We start from the raw sequence: 13,296 nt of genomic DNA, 5'->3' as shown, positions 1-13,296 counted from the left end.
CCATTCCACTCTGATTTGTCCTTGGTCTTGGTGCTTCCACCTGTGGTCATGCTAGTATCCTGCCATCACATTGTTTTCTGACCTGAATCCCACCTGGAACGAGGCAGAGCACATGTCACCTGAGGGCGTGACTATGCATCACGTAGTTATCTGGAGTGGCTTACATTGCTGGTTTCAAATTCTCAGCCACAAAGCCCTTAGCAGGAAGCAGGAGCCGTCCGCTGCAGGTGCGGTGTCTGGGCCCTGCCAGGGGCTGTCCAGTGTGACTCCATGGACAAGCTGTCATGCACGGGCTGCTTCCTGAGCAGTAGCAGGCCCCAAACTCAGGAGGGACCAGAGCTCCTGGTCCCCGTCCACCTCCGTGTTGGCAAACAACTCTGAAAATAAGTGTCACCAGGGCTGGAGAGGACAAGGGCAGCATTGGGCAGCCAGGCCCTTCTCTGAGCTCCTGCCAAGATGGACCTGCTTGCTGAAGTCTCTGCCATTCTCATGGCCCCATGCCCGGGTGGTGAGGGCACAGCCAAATCAGCCGTTCTGAGAGTGCTCTTTCATACTAGTCAACTCAGTCTATTTGGTAATTCCCTCCTCGCCTGGCCTCCAGAAGGGGGTCACTGATGGGTTATGTTTTAAATGAGAGCTTGTCCTGTACAGAGAAAGGGAAATGGGGATTTAAGCTGCAGAACCTTAGCAGAGAAGATTCAAGGGGCTGTGACGTGTGGCTCTGGAGGCACAAGAGGAGCACATATGCCAATGCAAGTCCTGGGCTCTGAACCCTCAGACACCAGACACCAATTTTGTCTCAACAACCGTGTCTCTGAACCCCCTCCCGTCCCTCAAACACACTGTGTGAAACATGTTTTGTTAAACCCCAGAACCCTCAACGCACTCAAACGTTTTCCCTTTTATACCATTTCATCCCAGTTAACCCCTTGGGTTCTGCCTTTGGTAGCACTCTTTTTTCAAACATACTTATTATATGTTGACCTGTATGTGCAGTATGCATGTGCATGCGTGCCGCTGAAATGCCAAACACGCTCTTAAAACTGACACTCAAATGCCCTTGTAGGAAAAAGAGATCTTTATTTAAAAAATAATAATAATAATAACTTACAAATTGACAGAACTCTCAATTGTGCACAGAGTTGCAGCCTGGAACAGTTTTGCTTTTTTGTTTTGTTTCGCTTTTTTTTTTTTTTTTTTATATAAGTTTACAAATACGATTTAATGTCAGAAACTGTGTAACAGGGCAGTTCTCGTCCCACACCCCATGCTGGTACCGAGCACCACACAGATATAAAGAACGGTCGTAAATAAAACAGTCCCACCAAGACTGGCATATATTTATATATTTATATATTTATATATATGTGTGTGTGTGTGTGTATAATTTCACAACAGCTAACAATTAATGTCCTCCTTAGTCAGAACGGAAGTCAAGCTACTCTTAAAACTACGACAGTCTGCATACACATCCGCATTATCCCTCCCCATAGGATATTTAAAATATATTTAAACTTTCAAATAAGGTACACCCATAGTGAGAAAATAGAGTCTTAACATTTAAATACAAATCTTCGCAGAGAGACCTTCAGGAAACACAGGGGGGCCTATGTTACACACGCGTGGGCAAGCCCGTCCCACTGCGGCTTGGACGAGCGGCACAGCCCCGCGCGACGTGGCCGTCACGATGCACGAGAAAGAAGGCCGCACAGCGCCACGCGTTCCGCTGGTCACGCTGCTCGGGCGTCACGGCCCGAGGCCGCTCTGCTCTCCTCTCGGGAGCCACGCGGCTCGGGCGCCGCGGGAAAACGCACGCACGTGTCCCGGGCTCCGCGCCCATCACTTGGCGCTTTGCTCCAGCGCGGCGTACTCGGTGTCCGACAGCCGGGAGGCGTCGATGAGCTTGGTGAGGCCTGTCTTGGCCGAGTACTTGAAGATGAAGGCCTTCATCAGCTCGTACCGGTAGTTGCGGTTGATGAAGCTGTAGAGCACGGGGTTGACGCAGCAGTGCACCAGGGACAGGCACTGCGTGACGTGCAGCGCCGTGAACAGGAAGTTCTCCAGCTGGCAGGTGAACGGGATGTAGTGCAGGATGGAGCACACGTCCAGCAGCACCACCACGTGGTAGGGCAGCCAGCACGCCAGGAACACCAGCACGTAGGAGAAGATGATCTTCCGGCTGCTGTGCTTCTCCTGGTCGCTGGAGGCCGAGATGGCTCTGGCCAGCAGGAAGTAGAAGACGGCGATGATGCAGAAAGGGACCACGAAGCCCAGGATCACAGACAACAGCTCCATGCTGATGAGCCACTCCTTGACGCTGTGCTCGGGGTAGAAGGACCGGCAGTAGGTCTCGTTGTTGGACGCAGACGTGACTGTCTTCAGGTAGTAGGTGTCGGGCAGGGACACGCAGAACGCCAGCAGCCACACCAGGACACAGACGACGCGGCGAGCCGTCTTCTTCTTGTGGCTCGAGGTGTTGGTGAAGTAGGTGACGGACAGGTAGCGGTCCACGCTCATGCACGTGAGGAAGAAGATGCTTCCGAAGAGATTGATGGAGAAGATGAGGTGAGTGACCTTGCACGTGAGCTCTCCCATGGGCCACTGGTTGTGCTGCACGAGGCTGACCACCCACACGGGGATGGTGACCACCACGCACAGGTCGGCGATGGCCAGGTTTAAGATGTAGCAGTGCGTGTCGTAGCCCGTGGTCTTGGCCCGGATGTTCACCCAGACCACCACGGAGTTGGCAATCATGCCCATCACGAAGATGAAGATGTAGATGAAGGACAGCGTGTACAGCAGCACGCTTTTGTTGGCCATGTTGGGGCACGTGACCGTGTCCACCACGAGGCAGTCGCTGCTGTTGCACGGCCAGCTGATGTCGGAGAAATTCCCCGGTTCTGAGTAGTCAAACAGATGCAAATCCATGGTGTCCAAAGGCAGCGAGCAAATGGCCTGCACGAAAGATCAAACCTAAAAAGATGGAAGAGAAAACACTGTGTGGTGAGGAAACATTCGTGTTTCAGTCAAAATGCTTTCCCAGCGCTCCGTACGCCCAGCTGTTTCGCTTCAGCTCTGTAGTATTTTGGCAAAGAAAATGACCATAACAACTCAGCAAAACAAAATCAAATATACCCAAATCTAAATCTACATGGTGCTCAAAGAAACAGTGTGTGCTCTCTCTGTCTTTTTATGGCTGTATGCTCAAGACATCGCCAGCCTGGCTGAGCCCGGGGTGTGAAGTCTGCACCATCCAGGGGCCAGAGAAAGGCCAGGCAGCAGCCACAGTGACACAGCTGGCTGGCTCGTCCCCCATGGGGGACACTGGAGCCATTTCATCTATACCTCCCAAGAAAGGTGGAGTTGATCTGTTCTTGGCTCCCATGAATTGCAATTTTCCTGCTCTGGGATCTGAATGAGAGTCCTTTAGATTCTCTTCCACATTTGCATTAAAAATGAGACTAGGTGCTTTTTACCTTTCTGCAAAATTTGCGTGTAAACCTGGGTCTTAGACTACCCTCCATCTGCAATTGCGGACCCCTCGAAACACGCTCAGCAAGTGGCAGCCTGACAGTGCCCCAAACCTATAGACTCTGGGTTTGCCATGATTTTCAATGAAGGGCGACCAGGCAGCTGTGTCAAGCCCTGGGCCATCTCCTAGTTCTCCATCTTTTGTCTGTCCACCTGCTTCAAGGGCAACTTGTGCCAAGACGCAAAACACAAAGATCACCACCTGCTGCATGTCTGGAGGGGCTGACAATTTTCTCAGCTGTCTTTCCTGACTCGGCATGAGGCCAACACTCGGAACTGTCACCATTTTGACACCCATGGAGAATCCAGCCCCAATGTACCACTGTGCCTGGACATGATTTGTCCCCAAATTCACCGGCTATGAGAGCTGCCAGGGGCTGGCTTCCACTGTTGACCTGTCCTCCTGAGGGCCCTGAAATCCCTCCAAAACATAGCTCTGGGTCGGCATGGCTACGGGGGATGGGGGAGGATGTAAGATGGAAATAATCGTGTGTCCTGGTGAGAACTATCTCACATAGTAAGGTGCTTGTATTTTCTTCTCACCTGCCACAGGTAAGGACTGACCGAGTCAAGTTTATGTGCCAAGTTAATTCAAGTGGACTCCAGGTCACACATGGAACTCCCTGGAGGAGGGTCACTGCCCAGGTGAGTGTGAAGAGACAGCTGGAGACGCGCCCATCCTGACAGCAGACCTTCCTACGTAGGGATTCTCACTCCTCACTCATTCGTGTTTAATTTGAGACTAGTTAACCCGTCTGCGCTGCTTCTCACGACACCAGCATCTAGCTCACAAAGTCCCAGTGCAGAATCTGACACATAGCATATGCTCAATATAACTTCATCTCGCCCCTCCCCCTCGCTTTAGCAGAAAACAAGCCCTGCCTTATTCCTGCTGCACCCTTGAAGCTGACTCTCACTGGCAAAGTAATAACGTCCCCACCGTGGAGGACAGGCAGAAGCTCACACAAAGACAGGCGCTGGTTCACCTTCAGGAAAAATGGACAGATTCCCAGAGGGATGAGACACTCTGCGCTTCCCAGGACCGGCTCCTCAGCCGTAAAACTCTCACAGACCACCTATCCTTGAATCCCATTTACCTGAGGCCACCTGCAGGCTTCTGGGCAGTTGTCCTCTGTTGGTTTCCCTTCTGGTGACCTACCCAGGCCTCAGTGTCCTCGCTGATCATGGAAAGGGCTGGACCTCCCGTGATGAGGAGAGAACCACCGGCCCCAGCGCCAGGAAGCCTGGTGGTCCTCAGAGCCACCCCTCACCCCCCACTGCCAGGAGGACCCTCATGTCCTGTGATCACTGACTTGTCACAAGAGCTGACACACCCGCACCCGAGGGCACCCTGGGAGCTCAGCAACAGCAAGTATCAGACAGATAAACTTCTCACAGAAGACACCGTCCTAAGATGCTGCACGAGGACCTGGACAGGACCAGGGCACACAGGGCAGCAGAGGACGTGAGGAGCCAGGCCCCCAGGACCCGCTGGACTGGCGTCAAGTGGGCAGCCAGTCCCAGACTGTGCCTGGAAGCCACTATTGCCACCTCCCTCTGGGCAACTAACTGGCCTGGAGCTGACCCCCCAATTCCAGATGAGGCAAAGGATGTTGGCTTCGCTTTCCTGTATGCTTCTAATGTGGTGACCCTTCTTTTTTCTATTTCTTTAAAATGACACACATTTGTGGCTTAGTTTATGTGACCCCAGGGTCCCTGCAGAGCAGAGGAGCTCAGCTGGAGGACAAGCCACAGCTCTGCAGCTGGGCAGAGGTGGGCCGCGCCCAGGGACTGGAGAGCCACTCAGCTGGCGCCTGGGGGTCACCTTCCTCTGCCCACACTGCCACAGATTACAAGGCCTCAGCAGACACAGCTGTAAATTCTGGGGCGTGGGCAGTTCCCAGGGGCCAGAAAGAAAGGAATGACCCCCGGCCTTTGTTAGCCTGACTTGGATGTCTTCACCCCAAAGAGACACCCTGCAGGTTCAGGTCTGGACAGACAGACCCATGCAGGGGCAGGGGTACAAAATGAGAATACACCTGCCTCTCATGCCTTCTCCAACCCCCCAGGAAATGACAACGTGTCCTTCCAGGCCCCACCACACCCTGGCACCTCTGAGCTGCCACCAGCCTTTACACTCCCAGGGCCCTAGCCACAGTGGGAAAGGGTTTCTGCCTCTGCCGTCTGGGCAATGAAAACCTGATTTAGTGATCACTGGTCCTCTGAGCCAGAAGCATTACTTGTGAGCTGGGCACACCTCCCCCTGCAGCTGTCCGGGGTGACACAGTGGGAAGCTTCCCACAGAGACTAAAGGGGAAAGCAGGGGCTGGGAGGCTCCAGGCTGGAGCAGGGAAGGCACTGGCTCCACTTATCAGCCATCAATGAGCCAGGAGATGAAGCCAGAGGCCCCCACATTCCTCTGGGGACCACGGTGCCCCGCACCCCCACCCCCATCACAGAAGGCTCTAGTGGTCAAGAGAAGGAAGGCAGGTGCAAAGAAAGGAGACAGAACAAGCCCTGCAGTCCTCAAATCCTACACAGGTTTACAAGGGAACCAGGATGGGAGAAATGCCCCCAGAATAGCTTAGCCTTTTGTCATTTGGGTATTTTTTCATGTGTCAGGTTTTGGAAAACAACAAGGGCTGTTTCTAGAGAAGAGAATATTCTTTGACAGTCTGCCATGTTACGTGGCCTGTGGTCTGCCGAAAGGCCCAGCTGCCGTGTGTGTGTCCAGGAGGCGTGCGGCGGGCAGGGCAGGCCCATGGCGACCCTGGGGAAAGACTCTTCCTACATCACTGGTTAGGTTCTAACAAGGGGGGCTCTCAGAGCCCAATACAAACAGAGGTGCGATACGGCAAACGATGATTTATCTACCCAGGCCCCTGCTTCCCCTAAGCTCCCAGCAAAATCTGAGGGCACAGCCAGTGAGGGGAGCTTCTACTAACTCTCTGCAGCCACTCCAGCTCCCTGGGCGCCCCGCACGGGAATCTCGGCCAAAGCAGGGATGGCCTCATCTAGTGCAGTGGTCCCTCGGTTTTCTAACGTAATCCGTCACAGGAGACTCTTCGAGTTCTGAAATGTTCGAAAACCGAGGCACGGTTTCCCCATCGAAAGTAATGCAAAATGGATTAATCCATTCCAGACCTTTAAAATCAACCCCCCAAACTGCAAATTTAGCATGAATTTTACTATCTAATGATACCATAGATCCATAAAACTCATGGCGTACGTAAACCAAAATGTTCGTCAACAGAGACGTTCGAAAACCGAGGTACCACTGTACGTACACACAGCTGCGCGTGCTCAGGGCACACAATGTAAGCTGCTTCTACATGAGCCGTGTGGCTGGTCAGCTTTGCTGGGCGACAGCGGTGGGGCTGGTAACCCCAGAACCTGGAGGAGATGCCCCCATCCACCTCAGATGAGTCACCCTCTGCTGGAATAAACCAGCAATTCTGTTCCCACAGCATGGGGCCAGAGCTTAGGAGAAACTTCTAGGTGTCAGCCAGTGCTCGCCTCCATGAGGCTCGAAACCCACACAGGCTGCACAAGGGGATGAGCCCCACTTCACACACTCAGGTTCTCAGGCCTCTGGATTCCTGACAGAAGGAAAAAAAACGGGGTGCAGAATAAAAGATTTTTCCAGTTCTGTGACTTTAGGTTCCCATGTTCCCTAGCAGATGTACAAGAATGTTACTGAAGTACAGTCAGAAGCTAGCAAAACCCTGAAGACGACATACGCATCCGTCAGTAGAGGAACGGTCCAACACAGTACAGTGGATCTACTGTCTGGAGTATAATTTAGCTGTGAAAACAAAGAGGGAGACCGACTTTTATGCACATAGAAAGTTATAAGAACGTTAAGTGTAAGGCAGTGGCAGACATACACACAACGTAGTCTCTTTTACACAAAACAAGACAAAAATTATGTGTATTTTTATATGTTAAGTATGTGCACGTCAGGCGTAGAGCATTGTCTGCAATAAGTATAAAACTGGGCTGGGAGGATGGGATGAGGGGACAAAAGCGGAATTACAGGTTTTACTCTGTGAACATCAAGAATTATGTAAGTTTTAATGGAGGCAGGAATGTCCCACAAAACAATAAACCTCCAAAAAAACCAAAAATTCCATTTTTCTAGACCACAGAGACATAATTGAGAAGGAAACGCAGTAAGTGTCACTGTCCATCCCCTTTTTCCTGACACTTCCTGTGTTTTATCTCAGGAGTCCGCTCGATTCTAGATTCCTCGCCCAACACCGGCACTCAGGTGGCATCACACTTCTGTCATGATGGAAGGGGGCTGTCCTAGGCCTGTGGAGGACCCTGCATCTGTCCGGCCTCCCCTGGGGTCTGGGGGTCTGTGAAGGGCCTTATCTACCACTCAGTCCCACAGGGTGGCAGGGCTCCTCTCTGTGCCTTGGAGGACTTTCCTGGGAGAGATGCCTTTCACTTCTCAGGCTTATTATTCACCCACCAAGTATCCTTGACAAGTGAGAAGCAGCAAGGGCTGAGGTCTTAAGCAGCATCCAAATGGTTTGTCTGAGCTCACCCGGCGAGCTGGGGACAAAGCCAGAACTAGAGGCCTCCAAGGTCAGAGTCTCCATGGGGCAGTGGTTTGTCCTGCAATAAACATGTCCTTTCACTGGCCAAAAGTCAGTCCCTCCATGACAGAATGCCACATGGTCAGGTATCTGGCTAGCGTTCACCCAAACTGCCTTCAGTGGGTTTGCAATTTCCCATCACAGAGCAGGAAGACCCTTCCCCACAAATCCCTCAGCCCATCCTGTGCCAAATAACACACCGTCCCATTTATCCTGCTTTCCCCCACCCGGCCAGAGAACTCTGTGCTGTGTCACTGCCTTGTTTACATTCCTCCGTCCTATGCAAGCCCCACACCCCAAAACATCATCTTCGTCTTTGTATACACACGCCAGGAAAGCCACCCGGCACATAGTAGGTGTTCAAACAATCGATAGTTAATCAAGCTCCATGGAGACAAGCGATCTGAGGCTGTCCCTGGAGATGGGTGACCACAAGAGACTGAAATCCTCGCTGAGCTAAGAGACTATCACCCCTTTTCATGACCCAAATGTTTGCGAAGCCTCTTCTGGGAGGGGCCCTGCTGTGGGGAACAGCAAACCAGCATCGTCCCACCCCTGTCCCCAAGAGCTGCCAGCTGACTGGCAAGGTCAGGAGGCAGGAGGGTGGTGGTGGAGGCCCTGGAGCAAGAGAGGGGGGGATTTCCACTCAAGTGGATTGAGGCCTTCAAGGAGAAAGGTGGGGGTGGTAGGTGGATCAGTGATGTGTCGTAAGAGGGTCACCAAACCTGGCTGAGGCCAAGCACCCCACAAAGGAGAGCTGGAGGCAAGCATCGGGACTTCGTGGAGGCGAGGGAATCAGGCTGGGCCTGGTCATGTAGGAGCCACAAAAGTCTTGAGCAAGGGAGTCGCTTTGGGGCTGAAAAGGCTTCTGAGGGTGGAGGTGACACAAGCCACGTGGAAAGGCAGGGTGCAGAACTGGCTGGAGGCAGGCCACCAGGAGACAGGAAGGCGCTCCCAGGCTCCAGTGGTGCAGATAAGATAACTCAGGGCCAGGCGGGGCCCCGGCACCAGCTCGGACAGAGGGGCCCTCTGGCCCTCTGGGATCTTCAGGACCTCTGCTTACAGGGGAACTTCTTGATTGGCTTTCTGCAATTTAGGACCCGTGTCCTCCTGGGATGGAGTCTGAGGGAGCAGTTCAGTGCTGTCCTCAGACAAGATCGCCTGTTCGGCCTCTCTCACTGCTCTGTGCACCTGGAAACTGAGGCCGGACGGGAGGAGGGACTGGCTATCTTGGGTTTGGGGCTAATAACAGTTCCCTTCACTCTCCCAACCTTCCCAGAGATTATCCAGTGAGAATGGGGTGTCCTGGGAAAGCCCCACCCCTTTGCTTGGTGGGCCTGCAGTTTAGTTAAGGAGAATCCACAGGACCCTTCAAGAATCAGTCGGCAATTGCACATGATTGAGGTTTGGTTTTTATGTACTTGCTTTTTTGTTTTGGGGTTTTGTTGTTGTTGCCACACTCCCTGCAATAAATCTATGGGGCAGTCCAGGCAAGCTGCAGTTGCAGCCTCTGCTAGGGCTGATAGCAGACTGGGGAGCAGTCTGTCCCCCAGGACCAAGCAAACCAAAAACACAATGCCATCTTGACTACACACTCACCAGTGACAGTGAGTGATCATAGTTTACACAAGTAAGGAACTTCTCTGAATCATTTGGGAACTCAAAAAATAATGGAGGGGGGTCAGGAACGACAGAAAAAGCTCTACCCTAATTCAGATATAGGCCACCTACTCCCGGGGTCCCCAACTGTCACGTAAACACATAGCGTATTGGGGGGATAAAATGAACCCCACATCCAGAAACTCGATCCAGTCTGCTGGGCTCGGCTGCCCGACAGGGAAGTGGTGCTGTCCTCAGAGGGCAGATCCAGAGATCCCACATCTCAAAGGCTGCCGTCTGGGTTGGCCAAGTGTAACCAGAGCCCTGATTCCCACCAGTTTAGGGCCAGGACGAGGCAGTGGGAGGTCAGCCAAGCTGAGAGCCACTCACTGTTGGCTCTTGGCTACACACAATGGGGTTCCCAGGAGAATGGTATGCAATCTTAGACTCTCCTATTAAAATTGAGGCAAGATCCCCACAAAGGCATCCGGTAAAGTAAGAAAACTGGAAGATGCTAGCTCTCTGGCCGACCTGGCCCTCAGTGTCCCCGGTCCCCACGCTGCTGCTGTATCTGTCCCTTAACCAACAGCAGTTCAAGGCCACCTGAGAAAGTCTCAGCCTCTCCACCCTTTGGGCACTTGGAAAAAAGCAAGGGCCCAAACCTACTTGTGGCTCAGCAAAATTTTCACAACAAAACTATGCAATTCTCCCATCACTTTAATAATGAAGCAATAATTTTTTCTCCAGTTCCAATTAGTAGATTCTTAAGTAACAAAAGCATCAAATGCTCCCTGCAGAGAATCAGGTATTCAAAATTAAAGAACCGCCCCTCCTTTTTTTTTTTTTTTTGGCTTGCTTGCTTTTATTTTAATAGAAAATCTGTGTCCTGGAGCTATAATTTTCTGGACTTGAAAAACACTTGACTCTTTCTAAATTGTACCTGCCCATGTGTAACGCGATTGGAAGGCATTCTAACACTATTTTAGTTCCTAAGAGTAAAACACGTTCCTTGGTTGCCTGCTTTCAAAGTGCAGATACTTTCCAGCCCCCAATTCCAGTCCTGCTCTGCAAAACCACTGAGGCCAATCTAGGCCTGAAATCTCGAAGGTCTTTGCTTCTCCTCAGTTACTCTTAGGGTTTATAGAGTGATTTGCAGCCTCAGGTTTGAGTAACTTCCACCAACTTCTCTAATATCTCCTAGAAAACAAGAGCCTCGCTGCCTAGAATGGTTGTACAAAAAGCCACTGTTCCTGATTAAACAGGTTTTTTTGTTTGTTTGGGGTTTTGTTTTGTTCCCTCCACTCCCCCCCACCCAGAAAGCCTATACTTTGCCTGCTCTGGGCCTCCCTGGAAACCATAATACCCTCTCAAGTCTCTGGCCTTGCTGTTAAGAGAGGCCACCTCACGCCCAAAGTCCTCACTCCCTTAAGCACAGGTACGCTGCCTTGGCTATACTTTCCGGAACTCTCTTTAAACTATGATTGCAATGCATACCCCTTTAAAAAAAAGCCCCCCCCAAAAAAAAAACTCAGATGGGCAGCATTTCTCCATTCTCTTTTGCGTCTCTGCCCTGCAGGCCCTCCTCCCCCCACCCCTGCCCCATCTCAGGGGAGGGCATTGGGACATCAAGCTCAGCAGTTGTGTGCACACTCAAGTGTTTACTTCGCAGAGACAGGAGGAAAAAGCAAATTGTTTCCAAGCTAGAGCTCCCGTGTGCAATTCTGCTCAAAGCTCAGAGCAGGAGCTCTGCAGCTGGGCAAGCTCGTGCTCGGGAACCGGCCAGCGCTCATCCATTTATTGAAAATCTACCAAAAGTTCAGCACAGGCACCAGCAGCCTCCACTTGCTTTTCTAGGCGAGCCGATGGGATCTCTGCGTTTTCCTGGCATAAATAAAGGGACACAAACGCTGCATCTACGTTTCCAAAGAAAAGAAAAAGTTACCATACGGAGACTTTGCAGAATGACATTTTAGGGGGTGTCAGTGCACCAGATAGACACCTTCAAAGAGCTGTAAATCATTTCAGGGGGCCCTCTTCCACTTCTGGAAAATGTAATTATCCTGTTGGGAGCAAATGAATTGAGAAAGAGACAGAGACAGAGACAGAGACAGAGACAGAGAGAGAGAGAGAGAGAGAGAGAGAGAGAGAGAGAGAGAGACAGCTGGTCTGCCTTACAACTTCTGATTCTGTCTGGAGTTACAAGTCACGGTTAATTCCCCCCCCCCCCCGCCCCCATCTCTGACCTCGCTCCCTAGTTCTTACTCTCAGACACCCCTTGAATCTTAAGGCAAGCTAACAAAATGGAACAAAATGTATGCTTTATCCGAAGAGTATATTTAAATTACAAAATCCCAGACCTGTGTATGTGCTTATTTTTTCCCAACTGAAGTTGGATTTAACACATTCTGTGAGAACAAGAAATACTCAGATGAGATTAGCAAGGATGCAATCAAGACACAAGAAGACCGAGCCGTTTTAAACCAGCACCCCCTCTTATAGCTCTGGCTTCCTGGGACCCGTAAACTCCCAGGGCACTGAATGCAAATACACGTCGATCCACAAAGATTCTCGGCGTCACTCCAGGATGCCTCTTAGTCACTACATCTTTCTGCGAGCCCGTGTGCACTGCCGATCCTATCTACTTCCCCATTGAATACATCAGAAGCAAAACAGGTAAACAGTGGTGCCAAACGGACCCCTATGCCAACTCTAAGAAGCAGAATGGACAGTCTGCAGTCTCGCGAAGTTCTCCGCTTACTTTACTCGAGCTTAAATACTCACAGCAGCAAATCCCTGAATCCAGATTCCTAAATCCAACAAACGTACGAGATCCTTCCACAAGTGACCTAAGAAAACTGCCCTTTTTACTTTCTGCAGCGCACGGTGAAGCCCCCACGTTAGCAGGCGCACTCTGCAAGTGCAGCCATGCACCGTGCAGCCCGTGCTTTCAGAAATCATTCTCCAAAGCACCCATCACAGTGCTTAAAGATCACTGAGTTTGAGAGCGGAAACCCTGCCCGTCGTCCTCCCCCCTCCCCAAGGCCGGCTTGGACCCAGCACAGTTTCCTACCTCCTGGCTGGGCTCTGGCTTAGGGCTCTGCTCCCCGGCTCCTGGCTCACTCCTCAGGGCTGAGCAGTTTGGAGCAACTGTGAGCTCTCTGGCTGCAGACTTGCATTATATACACTGCAGGAAGGCGCCTCTAGATGGCAGCTTTGTAAACCTCATCTCCCTCCCTCCCTCCCCTGCACCACCCCCACATCACAACACAAGCGCACACACGTGCATGCAAGCACGCACACACATGTACACACGTGCGTGCACACACACAAATGCACACACACACACACAAACACACACACACACCTCTTTATAAACCCCACTGCTGCTTTCAAGCAAAGCTGTGTCACACAAATGCACTCTTCGAAAACCCCAGACTTTCTTCATTTGCAAAGTCTAACGAAGCCACAAGGTCCAGAGCCTTGGGGAAAAATGTGTCAGAAGAAAAACTGCAAAGAAACCCTAAAGCTTTGCAAAATCATCAAATATTTGTCTGGTCTCAGG

The 13,296-nt window shown here is 51.5% G+C and overlaps 1 protein-coding gene across 2 annotated transcripts; it reads right to left on the bottom strand.

Annotated features, from left to right (window-relative positions):
* Nucleotides 1-1,060: 1,060 nt before the first annotated feature.
* On the bottom strand, nt 1,061-12,918 carry ACKR3 (atypical chemokine receptor 3). Of its 2 annotated transcripts, none has more exons than XM_019740950.2 (2): nt 12,805-12,918; nt 1,061-2,973 (listed from the first exon to the last, which is right to left on the bottom strand). In XM_019740950.2, the coding sequence occupies exon 2, from the start codon at nt 2,926-2,928 to the stop codon at nt 1,840-1,842; it is 1,089 nt and encodes a 362-aa protein (XP_019596509.1). In that variant the 5' UTR covers nt 2,929-2,973; nt 12,805-12,918; the 3' UTR covers nt 1,061-1,839. The 2 variants fall into 2 exon arrangements, with proteins under 2 accessions (XP_019596509.1, XP_074171692.1); XM_074315591.1 differs by lacking the exon at nt 12,805-12,918 and adding an exon at nt 12,516-12,690.
* Between the last annotated feature and the right edge of the window lie 378 nt (nt 12,919-13,296).

This window comes from Rhinolophus sinicus, linkage group LG01 (genome assembly GCF_036562045.2).
Source record: "Rhinolophus sinicus isolate RSC01 linkage group LG01, ASM3656204v1, whole genome shotgun sequence".
Classification (NCBI taxonomy): Eukaryota; Metazoa; Chordata; class Mammalia; order Chiroptera; family Rhinolophidae; genus Rhinolophus; species Rhinolophus sinicus.
This window is presented reverse-complemented; position numbering and strand designations above follow the sequence as displayed.